Source organism: Medicago sativa, chromosome 6 (assembly GCF_051527215.1).
Source record: "Medicago sativa cultivar Bolivia chromosome 6, Bolivia_mono, whole genome shotgun sequence".
In the NCBI taxonomy this organism is placed as follows: Eukaryota; Viridiplantae; Streptophyta; class Magnoliopsida; order Fabales; family Fabaceae; genus Medicago; species Medicago sativa.
Genome location: NC_140754.1, coordinates 36,857,549 through 36,876,998, shown reverse-complemented (window position 1 = coordinate 36,876,998; position 19,450 = coordinate 36,857,549). Strand labels below are relative to the sequence as shown.

General features: G+C 32.5%; 1 protein-coding gene and 3 long non-coding RNA genes across 6 annotated transcripts; 3 read left to right on the top strand and 1 right to left on the bottom strand.

Moving 5' to 3' along the window:
• Positions 1-367: 367 nt before the first annotated feature.
• On the top strand, positions 368-5,422 carry LOC146914890 (uncharacterized). The gene is made up of 3 exons (XR_015013291.1): positions 368-670; positions 3,236-3,321; positions 5,303-5,422. It is a non-coding gene; the product is annotated as an uncharacterized LOC146914890 (long non-coding RNA).
• A 288-nt stretch (positions 5,423-5,710) lies between these two features.
• Positions 5,711-6,582, top strand: LOC146914889 (uncharacterized). The gene is made up of 3 exons (XR_015013637.1): positions 5,711-5,898; positions 5,982-6,017; positions 6,513-6,582. It is a non-coding gene; the product is annotated as an uncharacterized LOC146914889 (long non-coding RNA).
• Positions 6,583-7,814: 1,232 nt separating this feature from the next.
• LOC146914888 (uncharacterized) lies at positions 7,815-11,676 on the top strand. Its single transcript, XM_085721165.1, has 4 exons — positions 7,815-8,342; positions 8,619-8,877; positions 10,265-10,624; positions 10,922-11,676. The coding sequence occupies exons 1-4, from the start codon at positions 7,815-7,817 to the stop codon at positions 11,674-11,676; spliced, it is 1,902 nt and encodes a 633-aa protein (XP_085577291.1).
• Positions 11,677-14,583: 2,907 nt separating this feature from the next.
• LOC146914887 (uncharacterized) lies at positions 14,584-18,438 on the bottom strand. Of its 3 annotated transcripts, none has more exons than XR_015014438.1 (3): positions 17,789-18,438; positions 16,382-17,036; positions 14,584-16,296 (listed from the first exon to the last, which is right to left on the bottom strand). It is a non-coding gene; the product is annotated as an uncharacterized LOC146914887 (long non-coding RNA). The 3 variants fall into 3 exon arrangements; XR_015014437.1 differs by having other exon boundaries at positions 15,826-17,036; positions 17,789-17,875; positions 17,960-18,438; XR_015014436.1 differs by having other exon boundaries at positions 15,826-17,036.
• Between the last annotated feature and the right edge of the window lie 1,012 nt (positions 18,439-19,450).

Below are 19,450 nucleotides of genomic sequence, written 5' to 3'. Positions count from 1 at the left end.
CGTTTTTGCCCCAACATTTTAAACCATTTTAAGGGCTTTTTTGTCATTTTAGAAACCCTAGAATTTTCTGTATTATAACTGCTGCGCCTCTTTCTATTTCTCTATACCCTAGCAGCGCCTCTTTCTCTTTCTCTTCTCTTCTGAGATCGAAAAAGAAAGTACAGAGTAATAGAGAGACATCAAATCTCTTCTTCTTCCTTGAGCCTACAGAGCAGAAACTACAGATTTATGGTATTTTATTTTAAATTACGAGTGCTTCAGATTTTTGATTAATTTTAAGGTGTTTTAGTATTTCTATCTCAACAGTATAGTGTTTTTAGTAGCATGTTTTTCAGTCATTTTTAGTAGGTTTTACCAGCAAAATAGAGGAGTATTAGATCAACTGTCTATGATTTCGGGACATTTGTATTGTTTTCAATATTTGAGTATGTAATTCTATTCTTCCGAAAACATAGCAATTTTAGGGTGCTCTTGACTTAATTCACGAAGAAATCAAGAAAATCAGGCAAAAAAAGATATCCAAAGATTTATGTGGTCCTTGGGATGATGAAGAATGAAGTTTCAAGAGGCCTCAGAAGACTTTACAGATGGAGGAATTCTATTCACAAATTCCAAGACATTTTACATTGAAGCAAACACCTAAAACGGTGAAGAAAACAGGCATTCCAGGGTATGTTTTTATCTTTTTGTATTATGTCTTAGTTATCATGTGTAAATAGATATTTATAGATTAGGGTTATAAGATGAACCTTCATTTGTTTTGTTGGATAATTATTTAATTTTAGTTAATTTTCTGTTCGCTACTAAGTTTTATTAGGATTAGTTTATTTCAAAGAAGTGCAGCCCTAAAAAAAATAAAAAATAAAAAGAAGTGCAGCCCTATAGTAGGTACTTAGGTTGTGACATGGCCTAATATTGATTCTTATATTTTGATTTTCATATCTACCTATATAGAAAGCAAGTAGTTAATTATTAGACGAAAGATACCTAAAGCGAGTTGACCCTAGTAGCAAGTACTTAGGAGGTAACATGACTAATATTGAAAACTAAGGATCATCGTGGCATTAATTTCATTGCCTTTGGAAATCTAGGAACTCCAACTTATGTCTATGTCTCAATTACCTTTGAATTAGCAGGACGCCACACGTTAGGATCACTGTGCAATCAACAGGTTCAATTAATTCTAACATCCCGCTTTTTGCTAGGATTATTTTATTTATTTATTATATGTGTTTATATGTGTGTAATTGCTTGTTTGTGTGTTTGTCTTGGGATTAGTAGATTTTGACGCGAGAAGGGTGTTTTAGTCATTTTTAAGACTAAGGGTATTTTGGTCATATGTTGGGTAAGGGTAATTTAGTAAACTTATAATGAGGATTATTTTAGTATTATAGAGCAGATAAATATTTTTCCTAAGTTAGTAGTAACTAGTGGTCATTATTTTGAGATGGTAAAATAATGAGATGTTTTAGAGTTAAGCGTGTAGTAACTTTTTAGAATTAAGTGGTAAGAGTTTTGAGGCCCATTATTAATTGTAATAACCTAGCCGATTGAGGAGGAGTATATATACATAACTCATGAGAGAAAATTAGGGTTTTGCCATTCATTCACACTTTCTCACAAAAATTAGAGAGAGGGGCTAGAGAGAATAGAGAGAGCTAGGGAAAAGAACAAGAGAAGACCCAAAGGGAGAATCAAGAGGAAAGCAAGCTAGGATCAAAGGGGGTGGGGAGAAAAGTGAAGATTAGCTTGGGTTTGTGAAGAAAAGAGGTAAAGCGTGGATAGGTTTGTTCATATAATAACTTATTTTCATCTTTTAGCTTATGGGTCATAAATGATTTTGTGAATTGATGATTCTTTGTGATGAAATATTTTCTCTTAATTGATGAGTAATTATGGGTATGTTGAATTTTGTAGAATTATAGTGTTTATATGTTCAAGTTCATACGTGGTGTTTGAAATAAGTTATTTTGTGATTTTTGCTTAATTGTGTGAAAACCATGAATTTTGTGTACGATTAATGTTGAAACATGTTTCAAATCACTTGATATATGATTTTATATGTTTGTATGTTGTTGGGGATGAATTGTTGGTGTTGTTTGTGAAGTTTGAATCAATTTGTGGAAATATGAGTTTTTGGTGAAAAATGAAGATGATTTTTTATTTATGATGAAATGGTGATATGCTCATGATTAAAAGTGTTTTGATTGTTCCTTGATGTATGTTAACTATTAACAAAGTTTATGTAACGATTTTGGGACAATTGAAATCAAAATTGGGGTTTTTGTTAAATTTTTGGGTGCATTCCCGAAAGGAAACCCATTTTTGTGTTCCCCTGTTCTGTGAGGCTCGCCCAGCGAGCATCTGCTTGCCATGGCGATTTGTGCAGAATTGCACGCGCAATTCTGCGCATCTCAGGGCGTATGGGGTCGTTTCCAGACACCCCTATGTGTTCCTTTTGATATGTTTGACTGTTGTTTTACCTTATAAACCTACTAGAACATCTTTTAGTTGGATTAAAAATTGGTTTTAAGAATTTGAGAAGAAAATGGTTTGAAAATGAATAGTATATAAATTTGGTAGTTTATATTGAATAGTATATAAATTTGTCCTAAAATAATGAATTTTACATCTTTTTAGTCATAGTAATTATATAATAGTGTTGATTTTTTATTTTATTTTTTTTGGAATTTAATAGTGGTGTTATTAATACTATTTTGACCAATTTAATTATTAACCGTATTTTTAGTCAAAGTAATTATTTAATAGTGTTGCTTTTTTTTTTGAGCAAAATTTAATAGTTTTGTTATTAATATTGTTTTGACCAATTTAATTATTAACCGTAAATATAAATCTTTTTTTTGAAAGAACTTTAAATATAAATCTTGAAATATGTTTTTTGAAGGAATAAATCTTGAAAATTGTTTTGACCAATTTAATTATTTAATAGTATATAACCTTTTTATGTTTAATAAGTATAAATATAAATCTTGTAAAAAAAAAATATAGATAGATATCCGAATATATGTATTGATTTTAAACAATTTAATTCAATTCCTTCATATTGGTGGCATCTTAAATCATAAAATGGGGAAATAAAGTTATATGAGATATATCAACAAAAGGGTTAGTCTCTCGTAACTTTGCAAATTTTAGTTTCAAATTTTGGCTTGTATAGTGCACATATCTACTGAGCAATAGTGTTGATAAGATATATTTTTTTTTTTTAAATCAGGTATCTTTTACGTGTAATTGCAAAATTACAGAAGCTCTACCATTTTTCCAATGTCTAAAGCTGCTATGGATTTTGCGAAACATGAGGTATAGTATATAATTTTATTTATCATTAAAATTATTTCTACTATAATTCTTATCTTTTAATACTGGACTTTTTTATCCCACAATTCCTCAACTAATGCCTTACCAGAAAATACAAGATCATTATGGCAATAGATTCCCATACTAATCAAAGACCAGGCCTTAACTCATACTTCCTAAATAAAATCGTAAACCCTTTAAAAAGACAAACTAGATCTCTAAGGAGAGTCCGCACTTACCCTAACCATGTAAAAAAGTTATAACACAACTTTGAAGCCACCCTAAAAGTAAAAAAAAGTTGATCAATACACTATGCAGATCCCCCACATAAAGGATAAAGGGAACCCGTCAGATTGGTAATAACCCCCTGCCTAAGGAGGTTAGCTCTAGTCAACCAGAGCGTACCAAGAGAACACTAATACTTTTTAAGGGGTCCAACTCTTCCAGATTAGAGACAAATATGGGACAACTCAGACACCCTACCTTCGACCCCCATTGATCCCACTGAAAGATAGTCGTATGCGGAAAAACCGAATACACACCAACATAAGAGGCATTCCAGGACGATCAGTCTGGACCCACTGAAAGTGGGCGTGTATCCAACAACACCAACAACTCAACCACTAAAGCCTTTTCCCGGAAACAATTTGCGTCTACACCTGAACTCCCACATGCATGCACAGTTTACCCAAGCGTACCAACCCAACATACGAACAAATATTGTTTGCTCGAAATCTATAACTACCTTTGGAATCTCTCACGGAGAACGACATCCCTAACCATGCATCTTCCAAGAAAGAAGTCATGAGTACATTACATAAAATCCTCAACACTCTATCTTAGAACTCATTAGCGGAGGCATTCTCCCCCCATCGCTATAAGAGACACATCTCTCCACCATAATGAAGAAGATCTAGATCCACCACCCTTCCCACCACAAAATGACAACACACGTGTTTCCCCCTCCTGACATAAAGAATATTTTTATGCATATACCATTAAAATGAGCCTCCAATGTCACTTTCCCGACAGAACATGATTAAATAATCTCAGATTCCGTACCCCTAAACCTCTTATAGCCTTAGGAATACGCACATCCTGCCAACTACTCCAATATATTTTATTTTCCCCCCCATCAGATCTCCCCAAATGATTCGTTTGTGAAGGAAAACAATTCTTGTCCAAACCTTGATTTGTATAAGTTTTATTTATTAACGGACAAATTTATGAATAACCAAGTTCCTTCACTAGACGACCAGCAGACAGAAACTACAAAACATAAGCGTCGTAAGTAGGTGGCACAATGAAAAGAAAACTCATAAAAACACTCATACATACTCCACCTAGCTGAAGGCTACCATCAACAGAATAAGAAAATTAACCACCAAAATCAATGTCGACACCATTATATTTGACATTGCATTCTCCTAATGAGTTGAGCTTCTTGATTATTAAGTAGTGCATTATTTGAATGAAATTTCTAATGTAAATTCTTTGAAATTGTATCTTTGGTTATTGTATTAATGTTCGGCTAGTTTTTACAGTAGATATGATGTTTTGTTGAAAATTAATGTTACTCATGCCCCAATTAAATAAAAAAAAATCTATGCGAAGAGTTTAAATAAGAGTATGATAAGAATAAAAGATATATTCGTTCATTAAATATGTTTATCATTCAAAATCTGCATGTATATCTATCTTAGTAAAACTTTTAATTCAAAAGAGAATATCTTCCGTCCAAATAATACATTTATTTAGCTATAATTTTTTTGGTAGTGGTTTATTTAGCTATATAAACAAACTACATTTAATTTTAAAAAAAAAAACTACATTTAGAGAATTTTTGTAATATAATATTATCACATAAATGAAGAATCATATAAGTTTGAAATTTATAATATAATACATAAAGTCAGGTATATGTTGTTGCATGCATGAGTCACTAATTAGTTTGTTGATATAAATTTGACTTTATAATTTTCAGATTAAGTCGTACGCACGGCTAAAATCTGCGAATGGATCTATTAGAGAAGTGTCATTATCTCTTTCAGATTGTGTCACCACGCATATCTTAGATTTGATCGTTTGTTATTCACGATTCCAAGAAGATATTACACGTTCAAAAAAGGTTTGGAATAGTAATTTCGACTCTCATTTGATACATTGTACTTAAATTTCTTTTCGATTTTATTTTTTAATTCCTTCAATTTAAAAACTATAAAGTTGAATTATCAACATAAATTAGAGATAGAGAAAAATAATTTTTTTAAAATTTGAGACAATTATCATTTAACTCTGTCTCTAAATTTATTTTTGTTAATTCAACTTTCTTTATCAATAAGAGTTGATTATTGAGTATAATTTACATTTAATTTCTTACTATTGCAGGAGCATGATATTTTTAATATAAAATTCTTTCGCAAAAATACAAAGACGTTGTGTGGATTTGCAATTGTTGCTGCAAGGCTTCGACTTAATCATTTGCTTCATCTATCCTGTGATGCACTTTCTAAGAAATTCAAAGGAAAAACTGCAAAGGATATTTATGATATATTTATCTCACAAGAAGACCTCAATATGGTTCGTGATGATTGTCAAAAGCTAAAGTGTTGTCCCTAACTTTTACAACATAGTTTCTTGATTGTGATTTGGTCTTTTGACAGGAGAAGATATTGAAGCATATGAATAGTAATCCACAGGTCCGTTTTACATGCATTGATAAAATAGGCCTTAAAATATTACCGAATATTTAACAAAAACGTTTCTTGGAGTGTTTGGTTAATTTAGATCAATTACAAGAATTGAATTAGCAATCTACTCTATTGAATTAACCATATATTTTATGTGATTAAGATGGTGTTATGGGAGGAAAAAAAGTATGAAAGATCCATAGAAAAAAAAAAAAAATCTGTGACTAAATGTGAAAAGAAAAATAAATTGTGACTAAATGTGAATTTCTCCATTTTTTTATGGACTAACGAATACATTAATTAAACCATTAAATGATTTTTTAGACTGTTGAGGAAGAAAGTTCGATTGATGATTTACTCTCATTTATTAATGGCAAAAAAGAAGGTATGTCGTAATTTATTTTTTATTATCTCTAAATTTTCGTCTCTATTTCAACTTTATCTAGTAGTTTATAATTCTTGTGCTATTTTTATTTTGGAAGTATAATTATAATTATTTGGCAGAGACTGGAAGAAGTAAAAAGAACAAAAAAAGGAATAAGAGGAGGAAAGCTAAGGCTAAAGATGCTCCAGAAAATGAAAATGAAAATCATGATGATAAGGTTTATCCTTGTTCTCATTATTATCTTGAATACTCCCTTCGGTCACTATTATAAGCAAAAGTCAACTTTTTAGGTTCATTCATTAATTGATGTATTTGGTCAATAATATAGACCAAATACATCATTTAATGAATGAACCTAAAAAGTTGATTTTTGCTTATAATAGTGACCGGAGGGAGTACTTGTTAAGATTGTTTGCATAAAGTTTATCCTTGTTCTAATGAATTTCATGATACCTTCATGTTGGTCTTTGAATTTTCAAAAAAATTCATTTCTCATCATTAAATGTATTTTGATATGATTTAGGATGACAATTATGATGCTGACTCAGAAGCTGCAATGAAGGAGTATTATGCTGGCTTAGATCCTGCAATATTGGAGAAGATTGGCAGGTTAGATATATGATTCTCCTACTTCTTCTACTTACATAGAATAAGCTAAACACTACATGATCCAATTTTATGTCTAAACCTAATATTTTAACAATAAAAAATAAGTTTAGACCTATCAATAAAAATTTGAGATTAACTTTTCATATGAAATAAAAATAAATATTTGAGATGGAAAAAGTGAAGGTTGCTTCAGGTTTTGTTTTCATATTTTCTAATGGTTAACAGTAATATAATTTTTCTTCTAGTCGTGATTCACTTTTATTCGTTTCTATTATCTCGTTATGTTTTTTTTTTTTGTTTTGAACATAGTCAAAACATTAAATAAATTTTTTTTTTTTTGTGAATTCAGACTCAGATTATTACACAGTGATCATGATAATGATCACATCACTTAGTTTCTCATTTCTTGCCGAGCAAGTAACTGATATTAGGGTTCTTATCCTATATTGTATGTACATGATAGGCTACTATACACTTAGATATTAGTATATATATCAGTTGTAATCACTCTTTCATCAATAAGAATTCATTTCTATTCATTTTACTTGGTTTCCTAATATGGTATCACGAGCTCTTTCCAAAGAGGGAGAGTTTGTTACGATCCATAACGGTTTGTAACCGTTTTCTTCCGTTGTGCATTCTTCTTCGATCATCCTTTTTTGATCGTTTTTCTCTTATTTCTGGAGAAATCTTCCAATTTCACATCTTGATTCTTGCTTTGTTCGATTGAATTTCTCATTCAATCGGTATTTTTTGGTGATTTTCTTCATCTTCTTGCTTGAGTTTTTTTTCTGTGTTTTTCAACTACTTCCATGGCGCCAAGAAATTCTTCACTTGACACTGAATCAGTGTATTTTGTTCATCCCATTGAAAGCCCCAATTCTCTTTCTATCACTCCCAAACTCAATGGTTCTAACTACATTGCTTGGAGTCGCACCGTTGAACGCTCTTTGGGAACGAAAAACAAGCTTGGATACATCAATGGTTCTATTCCCATGCCTGATGATGATGGTTTGAATCGTGCTGCTTGGGAACGTTGCAATCACCTTGTTCAATCTTGGCTCATTAATTCAGTTTTTGATTCTATCGCGCAAACTATTGTTTTCTGTGATACTGCACTTGAGGTTTGGCTTGACTTGAAAGAACGTTTCTCTAAAATTGATCGCATTCGCATTACAAATTTGCGTTCTTCAATCAACAATCTCAAACAGGGTGCAAAATCTGTCTTGGATTACTTCACTGAAATAAAGTCCCTTTTGGAAGAGTTATCTTCACATAGACTAATTCCCAATTGTTCTTGTATTCATCCTTGTTGTTGTGCTGCATCTAGAGTTGCTAAGGCACACACGAATGAAGACCAAATCATGCAATTTATCAAATTCTACTACTTGATCATCTTCCTTCTCTGAACAAAGTTTATTCTTTGGTTGTTCAAGAAGAGAGTAACAATGCTTCTCTTGCTTCACTAAGTGTTTGAAGATTCTTCTGTTCAAATCAATGCCACTGACACAAGGAAATCTCAAAAGCGTGGTAAAGGTTCTTATGGTAACAAACCAACTAGATTATGTACCTTTTGTAACCATACAAATCATACTGTGGATTTTTGTTACATGAAGTATGGATACCCTAATGTCCATAAGCCTTCACCTCGTGCTAATGCTGCTTGTCAAGAAGATTCAGAAAATGGTGCAATATCTTCTTCTGGTTTAGGTGCTTCTGCAAGTTCTCCTTCTGCTGGTTTTTCTCAAGAGCAACTAGCTCAACTTGTGTCCATGTTACAACAATCAAATTTAGTTGTTTCAGAAACCCCTCCTTCACAAGCTACTTCCAATCATATTGCTTCCACCAGCATTGCAGCACCTGACACTTTGGCAGGTATATCTGCATCTATTTCTTCTTTAACAAGTAAACCTTCATTTTGGCACATTGATTCAGGTGCTAATGATAACATTTGTTGTGATATTACTTATTTTAGTTCCTTTTATAGAATCAAACTTGTGCATTTTTCTTTACCTAATGGAAATTTGGTTTTAGCTCATTATGCTGGCACTATTTCTTTCAATTCCAAATTTACACTTCATCAAGTTCTCTATTCACCTCATTCTAAACTTATCTCATCTCTGTAGCCAAACTGTGTGAATCCTTAACTTGTTTCTTCCATTTTTCACTTGATAAATGTCCCATATAGAACCAACAATCTTTGAAGATGATTGGTTTGGATAAGCAAGTGGATGGCTTGTACAAGTTTTATCCATCATGCAAATCTTCCAATTTTGAGTCATCTTCTATTTCTATTAGTTCTTGTAAGCCTGTTTTACCTTCCATTTGTAATGAATTTGATCAGTTTGTACCTAATGATGCATTTTGGCATTTTAGACTTGGTCACTTGTCTCATCAAAGACTTCATAAAATGTCTCTTTTCTATCTTGCTATTACCTTTAATAATAAAGATACATGTGATCTCTGTCATTTTGCCAAACACAAGCATTTACCCTTTAATTCAAGTTCTTCATATACTTCTGCTAATTTTAAACTTATCCATTTAGACATTTAGGGGCCTTTATCTGTTGCTTCTGTTCATGGACATGGATATTTCTTCACCATTTTAGATGACCACAGCAGATTCCTCTGGGTCATTCTTATTAAAACCAAAGCTGAAGTGCCTACTCATGTTAAAAATTTCATTCTCATGATTAAAAATCATTTTCACACAACTCCCAAATTTATTAGAACTGATAATGGTCCTGAGTTCATGTTATCCACCTTTTATGCTTCTCTTGGTATTATTCACCAAAAATCTTATGTTGAAACCCCACAACAATATGGTAGGGTTGAAAGAAAACACCAACACATTCTTAATGTTGGTAGAGCTTTACTTTATTAGTCAAAATTACCACCTTCCTTTTGGTCTTATGCTATTCATCATGTTGTTTTTCTTATAAATAGAGTTCCCACACCTTTACTACAAAATCAATCACCTTATTTCATCCTTCGTCACAAACTTCCTGAAATTTCTTTGTTCAAAGTTTTTGGCTGTCTGTGTTATGCCTCTACTTTACATTCTCACAGAACCAAATTACAGTCTAGAGCTAGAAAACCACTTTTCTTGGGTTACAAGACAGGTTACAAAGGTTTCACTCTTTATGATCTTCATTCCAGAGAAATTTTTGTCTCTAGACATGTTACATTTCATGAAAATCACCTTCCTTATCATCATTCCCCTTCTTCTACTTCACCTGACTGGGAATACTTTTCCCATCAGTCTTTTCACCTATTATTGATACCTCTTCTTTTCAGCCTCCTATTATTGATGATATTGTTCCTCATACTATTGTTTCATCACAAAATCCTCCATCTTCACCTGTTGCACCTATTATTCCCAGACATTCCACCAGAAACACCACTACTCCTTCTTATCTGCAAGATTACATTTGCCATAATATTCATGCATCTACATACCCTATTTCACATTATATTTCTCATCACCAGTTATCTAATACTCATTCTTCTTTTGTCTTGTCACTTCATTCTCAACCTAAGCCCAAAACATATGCTGAAGCATGTAAACAAGATTGTTGGAAGCATGCAATGCAAGTTGAACTCCAAGCTCTTGAGAAAACTGGTACTTAGAAGCTTGTGGATTTACCACCAAACATCAAGCCTATTGGTTGCAGATGGATTTATAAAGTTAAATTTCATGTTGATGGCACTATTGAGAGATACAAAGCAAGATTAGTGGCCAAATGTTATAATCAAATTGAAGGGTTGGATTATTTTGACACATATTCTCCAGTTGCTAAACTTACAACTGTCAGACTTGTGATTGCTTTGTCATCCATTCATAACTGGCATCTTCACCAACTTGATGTTAATAATGCCTTTCTTCATGGTGAACTACAATAAGATGTGTACATGTTAGTTCCCCCTGGTATTAAAATTGATAAACAAAATCAAGTTTGCAAGCTTCAAAAGTCTTTGTATGGCTTGAAACAGGCTAGTAGAAAATGGTATGAAAGATTAACTTCTACTCTTTGGGCTCACAATTGCCTGCAGGCTACCTCTGATCATTCCTTGTTTGTCAAGAAAACATCCTCTTCATTTACTATCCTTCTTGTATATGTTGGTGATATCATCCTTGCAAGCAACTCCCTTCATGAATTCACCCACATTAAGTCAGTTTTGTATTCATTGTTCAAAATCAAGGATTTAGGTCAGTTGAAGTATTTCTTAGGCATTGAAGTTGCTCATTCCAAATCAGGAATTTCTTTGTGCCAAAGAAAGTACTGTCTGGATTTGCTTGATGATTCAGTCACTATAAGTACCAAACCTGTCTCCACTCCATCTGATTCATCCATTAAACTTCATCTTGATTTTGGCCCTCTCTATGATGATGTTCCTGCATATAGAAGATTAGTGGGCAGACTTCTTTACCTCAACACTACCATACCTGATATCACCTTCATCACTCAGCAGTTGAGCCAATTTCTATCCAAACCTACACAATCTCATCATCATGCATCTATAAGAGTCTTAAAATACCTTAAGGGATGCCCAGGCAAAGGTTTATTCTTCCCAAGAAACACTTCTCTCACTTTGCAAGGAATTTCATATGCTAATTGGGCTGGCTGCCTTGAAACTAGAAAGTCTATCTCCGGTCAGTGTTTCTTCTTATGAAGTTCATTAATTTCATGGAGAACAAAGAAACAAATTACTGTATCCAGATCTTCTTCTGAAGCAGAATATAGGGCATTAGCTTCAGCTACTTGTGAGCTTCAATGGATTTTATATCTCCTCAGAGATTTGCATGTTTCCTGCTCCAAGTTACATGTGCTCTATTGTGATAATCAAAGTGCTATCCATATTGCTTCTAATCAAGTTTTTCATGAGATGACCAAAAACTTAGAGATTGACTGTCATCTGATTAGAGAAAAACTACAATCTGGCATACTCAAATTGCTTCCAGTTTCTTCACAAGATCAAGTAGTTGATTTCTTTAAAAAGGCTTTGCTTCCTAAGACCTTTCATGTTCTTTTATCCAAGTTGGGTTTGATAAACATTTATCAACCTCCATCTTGTGGGGGGATATTAGACAGTGATCATGATAATGATCACATCACTTAGTTTCCCATTTCTTGTTGAGCAAGTAACTGATATTAGGGTTCTTATCCTCTATTGTATGTATATGATAGGCTACTATACACTTAGATATTAGTGTGTGTGTGTGTGTGTGTGTGTGTGTGTGTGTGTGTGTGTATCAGTTGTAATCACTCTTTCATCAATAAGAATTCATTTCTATTCATTTTACTTGGTTTCCTAATACAAATAACACCAATAAATGTCCCCTTGAGTTTTGCTTGGTTAGTAAGAATATTGCATACTATATGTAGGGGTTAGGGTTCGAATCTCGGACACCCTACTTATTCACATTAAAAAAGTGAATTTCTAGTTAATAAGTTACTTGACAAAGAAAATGTGAATAACACCAATAAACTTAGATGCATGAAGCAAAAGTACAACTAGCATGACAACCAATAATTATTACAATATCAAGCATAAAAAAAACAGATATAGTTCTAATCTAGAGGTCAAAGAAGAAGCATGAATAGAGCATAAGAACAATACACCAGAAGTTTTTCATGTTTTGTCTAACAAAGACCTGCATCTAGAGGAGAAAAAACCTCTCCAGTCCACTGTCAAAGAGTTATTAGAAAGAGTTACAAGAAATAGGGTTCAATAAGGTCGCCAAGAAAGTTATAAAAGTGACCTATTAAGGCTGCTTCCAATGTATCCAAGAGCAACCCTAAATTTTTCTCTTTTACCCTCTAACAACCCGTCAATAATTTTCACTCTCAGTGTGTTTTCTGCGTGTTTCCCACCCCAATAATCTCTACCCCAAAAGGTACTAATTCTCACCTAAGAACTCTTTTGATTCACCAAGATTCAAAATTTTCTAGTCGTTTTGAATCTCACCCTAAGACCCTCAAGACTCAACATTTCATATCTCCTTCCTTTCGTTTCATGAGATTACACAGAAAGAATAAGTTTTGACCTTTTATACACGTCAAAACTTATAAATATGTTTTTATGCACCTCATATGCGCCTAACGCATGATATAACAACAATATAATTCAAACCCATTTGGGTTAGTCTGGTGACATAGACTTGGGACTTTTTAGTGCGTTTCTATCAAAGCCTCGAGTTTAATTCTTCACGGTGCCAATTTTTATGGGGAAGAAAGCATATTTCTAAAACATTATCAAAGAGTCGTTACAAAAAGATACAAAGAGATATAAGAAATTAACGTCAACAAGTTCTCTAAGAGCAAGCTTAATTTCAACCTTTTTCCTACTCTCTTAAGTTGACCGAGAGAGTTACAAAAGTGAACATGAAATTTAGCTCCCAATGTTCTCCAAAATATCCCCCAAATTTCTTTTATTTGCCCTTGTACAATAACTCAACAATTTTCACTCACAAGGTGTTTCCCAAGTGCTTCTCACATGTTTCTCACCACTAAAATCTCTCCCCAAAAGCAACCAATGCTTTTGAAAGAGTCCCCTTGTTTGGTTCTCCAGGAATAAGATTTTTATACACTTTATGAATCAAATCCTAATATCCTTAACTTCTAAAGTTTCTAAAAGTTCTCTCGTTGGATTTCATGAGATTACACAAAAAGAACATGTCTTGAACTTGTATTGTTCCTACTGCACCCTCTCGTACGCCTATGGTATAACTCAACAATTCAATTTGTACAAACCAATCTTTGCGCCTACGCAAGACATAAAACTAAAACATGCAGAACACAAATTAAATTTTGTTTATTGGGTTATTGAATCCAATTTATGTATTGGGAAAAACCAACATTGTTGAATATTGGGTAATTCAATCTACAACTGTACCCTTAATTTTGCTTATAAAATGAATTAAATAATAGAATTGGGTATTTGTTATACATATTTTTTTGCATATTAAAATTTGATGTGTGTCTATATATATATACAACAGCATTTGATTGAATTGACTTAATTAAAAATTTAATTATTGAAAGATAGAAAATAGTTTGCATTTGTGCATATTAAATAAAACATATGATAAAGATAGTCTCTGTTGTCTCTTTGATGAAAATTTCATTATTATTTTTTTCATTATTTTTGAATAACTTAATATGTTTTTGCTTATGTAGGGAAGTTGAAGAATTTGAATGGAGAGTCAATTTAAACAAGTATGAAAGAATGAAAATTATATTCCCAAACAAAAAACTATGTCGCTAATATTTGTCTATCTGTAATCTATTGTCATATACAATCATAATCATGAATATTTATATTTCAATTATTCAAGAAATAGGATAAAGGTACTTACTTATATAATGGAGGGAAGACAATTGGTATAATCCTATGAAATTTGGTTCACAACGTAATAGTTGTATGGTCAACTGTCGGTTTCTATGTACAAATTTATTACTTATTTCAAAGTATATTCAGAGTATCCTACATCTACAATCTACAATGTAAACAATTCAAACCTCTTCTATTCTCAAGTATGTAACACCCATACTAAACTTATCTAGAATATTTAGCATGTGCGTTAAATTTAGTACTGGATACATTAAAATTACAACATAATTTCGACCAAATGAATATATACATCAATATAAGTTCATACATCAGATAAAATATCAACGGCCAAATACATATATCTTCAGCTGGTATGAAACGAGCTCTTGACGATAATCCCTTCGACTGCGTATCTACCTCCACTTGATACGTGCAACCTGCTAATCTGTAAAATAAATAAATGGATTGGGGTGAGACATAATGTCTCAGTGAGTTCCACCTATCCTAGGTTGTAGGCAATCACAGGGAACCTAGGATCGCCATCTGTCTCTAAACTCAACCCATTCTGGTTTATACAATTTTATCAAGTAAAACTGAGCTATCGAGGGATAACTAGGATCGCTATCTGAATAACTAATTCAGCTCTGATACTAATGCTGAAATCATAATCATAATTATATTCATAATGTTTGTCATATTATGTTAGAAATGTTAGCGTTGAACAAACAATATTATCTGAGTTGATTTTACGAATAAACCCAGGTGGAGTAACCCCGGAATTTATTCCTCTGCTAACCGGTATATATATAAATATTTCCAACTGACGGGGATACCGGACTCCTCTGATTATTGTGGGGTCATCCTCACGGATAGTGCCCGTTCCAACTGGCGGGAACCTTTCGTATCCAACTGGCGGGATAGCGAAAGCCACAGCTTAAACATGTTTTAATATTATATCTTGAACTGATTTCTGATAACTGAGTTAATCCTCAACTCCACTACTGACGGGGGAGCTAAAGAGGAATAACTTATGTTAACTGATTTTCTTATAATAACAACATTCTGAGTCTAATAATAAAGACGTAGTAATTTCGTCTTGATTCTGAAATTTATTCTGATACTAACCTATTCAGGTTCTAGGCATTTCGTATCCAAAAGATTATAATATTTTCCCCATATCCTGATAAATTAAATTCGACTAATTAAGCCGAACTTCCATACTTAGAATTCTCTACTTTCCAATGATAGGAAATTTACTCATAAATGATTTGTTTCAATGGCTAATTTAGTCTAAACATTCTTTTACACAAATAAATATACACTATGGTAGTATATGATTAGAGGATATTCATAATACAATTTCGGCTACATATTCGATAAAAATGAAAATTTAGAGTCTTAGCCAAACCAAACCATTATATCACTTTAAAAGTATAATTTATATTAGCTAATAGTCGAAATAAAGTAATAAACTCCAACAATTCTCACTTTCCGGAATGTTAGCCGAAATTGCATATTTAATTCATACTTACGTAAAACTTGTCATAATATTTTTCCTCTAACTCCTACATTACCATAAGCATATTTATCAACATATAAACTATTTTAGAGTACACTAGCAAGGGTATAAATCTCATATCATAATGTCTCTAAATTTGGTCCTAATGTACCAAAACATATTGTATTACTCTAAAGGCATAATTTAACTACCCAAAGGGAAGTTTTCTAACTAAAAGGAACTCATCTCATCCTATTCCAAGCTCTTGAACAATATAAACATCAATTGAGCACCAGCCACTGCTCTTCACCTCTGCCTCTAGTCGGTCCTCCAACAAACAGCCCAAAACTGCAACAGTTTAATTCATCAACACTAGAATCTCGGTTCAGCACAAAACATACATCATCCCTCACACTTCAAAACCATCTCCAGACTTCAAAACTGGACCAGAATTCGTGAAACTGGTATTAAAATGTCCGTAATTTCGTTAGCTTTCCATAGCATCAAAAATCACTTGATTCCAAGTTATAGAGAGAAAGTTATTACCATTTTAGTGGAGCCCTGTCCCAAAACCCGTAACAATTTTCCAGCAGAAATCCACAACTTCAAACGCACTTTCTGAGTTCGTCACTAATCCAAATTACACGAAATTTATATCCAAACTGAAGTAAATTAAACGTACAATTCAAATATCCCATAATTTCACAAGTTTAGGCTACACAGCAACAGCTATGACTCAAGTATTCCATACGAAATTCCACTCAAAAATCCAGTAACAAAGCTAATTAAATTTGAGAGTCTTACTAGGAACTCACCCAAACTCTAATTTCCAATAAACTTTCAAAGGGTTCAGCACTACCTTTTTCTCCCATGTTGCTTACTCACTCCTTCCAATTACTAACTTCGTTAGTTATCATGAACTACAATATCATATACAGGGGCGGAGCCACCTCTTAGTGAGGGTGTGCACCTGCACCCCCTGACATTGTAAAATTTCTACCAACTATATTAGTTTATTTGCATTTGCACACCCTGGAAAAATTATTTTGCACCAGCATACTGTTTCACTTAGGGATTTTGCACTTATCCAATTATTCTTCTTTCATCTTCGGACGCATAAAGAGGTGCTCTGACAAACTTTTCCACTTGTCTTCCATCAACATTCAAGCTTCTACTTTCTTAAGTGCTTAGATTACTTTTCCTAATTTTTTTTATTATAATGCATCACTTCAAAGTAAGTTCTCAAAGTTAAAATAAAAGTAAATGTAGAACAAATACATACATGTTTTTCAAGTCTTGATCAGGACTATAGCACATGGCCAAGTTCACAGTTTGCATATCTAATACGGAAAATACTTATATGTTACAAATATTTGGACACAATATTTCAACATACATATAACAAAATATATATCATTTTAATTAAAAAAAATATCATTTAATTATTTTAAAATACATATTATTTAATTCTTTCTTATTTTTTATCTTTTCTCAAATATGTGAGTGTATCCGTATATTGTGTCCATCCAAAACTAGTTCATATAATACTCAACAAATCATTTTTTTTATTTCACTCATTGTCTTTTTTACTAAAATTAGTGTGGAGCATCAATTTGTCATATAAAAATGTCTAAAATAAATATCATTTTGTTTTTTCAATTTTCTATTTATTATTTATCTAATTATCCTTCTAAACTAATATTGTCTACATAATTTTGAATCATGAAAGACATGAAAATTTATGTCCTTACTTTTCTTTATATTTGGAAAAAATAGTTTTTGGTTAAGTAAAAAATTATGAAATTATAAACTGTCATTTAAATTATTTACACTAAAAACTCTGCACCCCCTGATCCAGGGTCCTGGATACGTCACTGATCATATACATATAACTACTACAGCCATCAACCATTTCAATCATAAATTTAACTTCCAACTTACTAGAGAACTCACATGCTTAAGAGTTGGTTTCTTTTATGAGCTCCAAGCTGCAAAATCAGAACCCCAAGATACTGCCCTTTGCACTTTCTTCACTCCTTGCTGCAATATATCAATACAAACCATACACCATCAAAACCATATACACATGTGACATGTTGAGCTTGAATAGAAACAAAATCCAACCTAGAGAGAAAGGGAAATGGATCGGCCAACAGAGGGTGAGAGAGGAAGGGGAATAAATTCATGATTTACACTCTAAAATACTACTAAACTATGATGCTTGTATGTTGAATCCTTTGGTTTTAAGAATGAGTTTGAGCAATTTTTGGTGAGTGAGGGGCGTGAGAAGAAGATATGAGGGAAATGGTGGGAGTGTTTTCTAATGGATAAGGAATGAATGGAAAGAATGATAGAGAAAAGGGAGGATTTGGCTTTTAAAAAAAAAAAATCTCAAGTCTCAAATGACCAAAATGCCCTTTAAGGGAAAAGACATGATTATCCTCAGTTAATTCGTAACCATTTAATTTCTCATGTCCGTTGGAATAGTAATACGAGAAACTTTCCAAATATCGTCGATTTCTCAATAAGTAACTAATCCTTTGAAAATTATTTCCGTTCTGACATGTAATTGATAAGGCAATTTATTTATAATTACGCGGGATATTACAAAATACACATGGCATGGTTCTAGGCTCTATTACAATTAATGATATACTAATTCAAATATTTATCAAGTACACGTGGAATGAGCTTTCAATGCATTCATATCTCTGTCTATTCAATTGGTTTGTACAACTCACCATTCATTGTTTTGAAAATCAAATTCAAATCTCTTCATATCCGTGCATTCAAGCGCATAACATCTCTCCATATCTCTGCATTCAAAGGCTTTGAAAATCATTAGCCTATAAAAGGCACATAAAATAAACCTTAGACATCATTCCCACTTTTCTAATGATTCAATATCAGTAATTTCAATTTCAATAATGTTTGTGTTTATTCATATGTTTCAACAATACTTCTATAATATTAAGTGTTCTTCTGTTTTCACTTTCTTTCTTTGAATCCTTTTGTGCATTTTGCTATTGATTTTCATGGTAGATATTTGATTTATCCAATTTTACCAATTTTAGTCCAAGTGTTCTTATTTGATTTATCCAGTTTATCAAAATGAGCCACAGATGTTGCTCATTTTGTTATGGTTGTTATCGTGTCTATCTTTTCTCCCTCATCACTAAACGGTGCCATGATAATTGTTTGTTGCATTGTTAAAAATATCATTTGTTTTATGCAATGATGAAATTGTCATTTTCCAGAATTGACTCTAATGATCCACTTATAACTACTTGACCACCATTCCGTGGAGCTCATCCTACCGATAATATAGACCACATACATCATATACTGAATGAATTTAAAAAGTGAAAAGTTTCTTACATTTGAGACCGGAGGGAGTATTTTTCAGAAAAATGCTAACATGCATCCTTAGGGCAGTATGTTAATTAGGGCACATGTTAAGGTATTAAAGATGAAAATTATGTATTGAAAATTGTGTTGATTTATTATTTGTGGAAACCTTATAACATGTCATTAGGGCATGTGCTCTTGGAACACATATTAGAGTAACCCTATTCATTTATTTTTTGACACAAAGAGTAACCCTATTTTTTATGC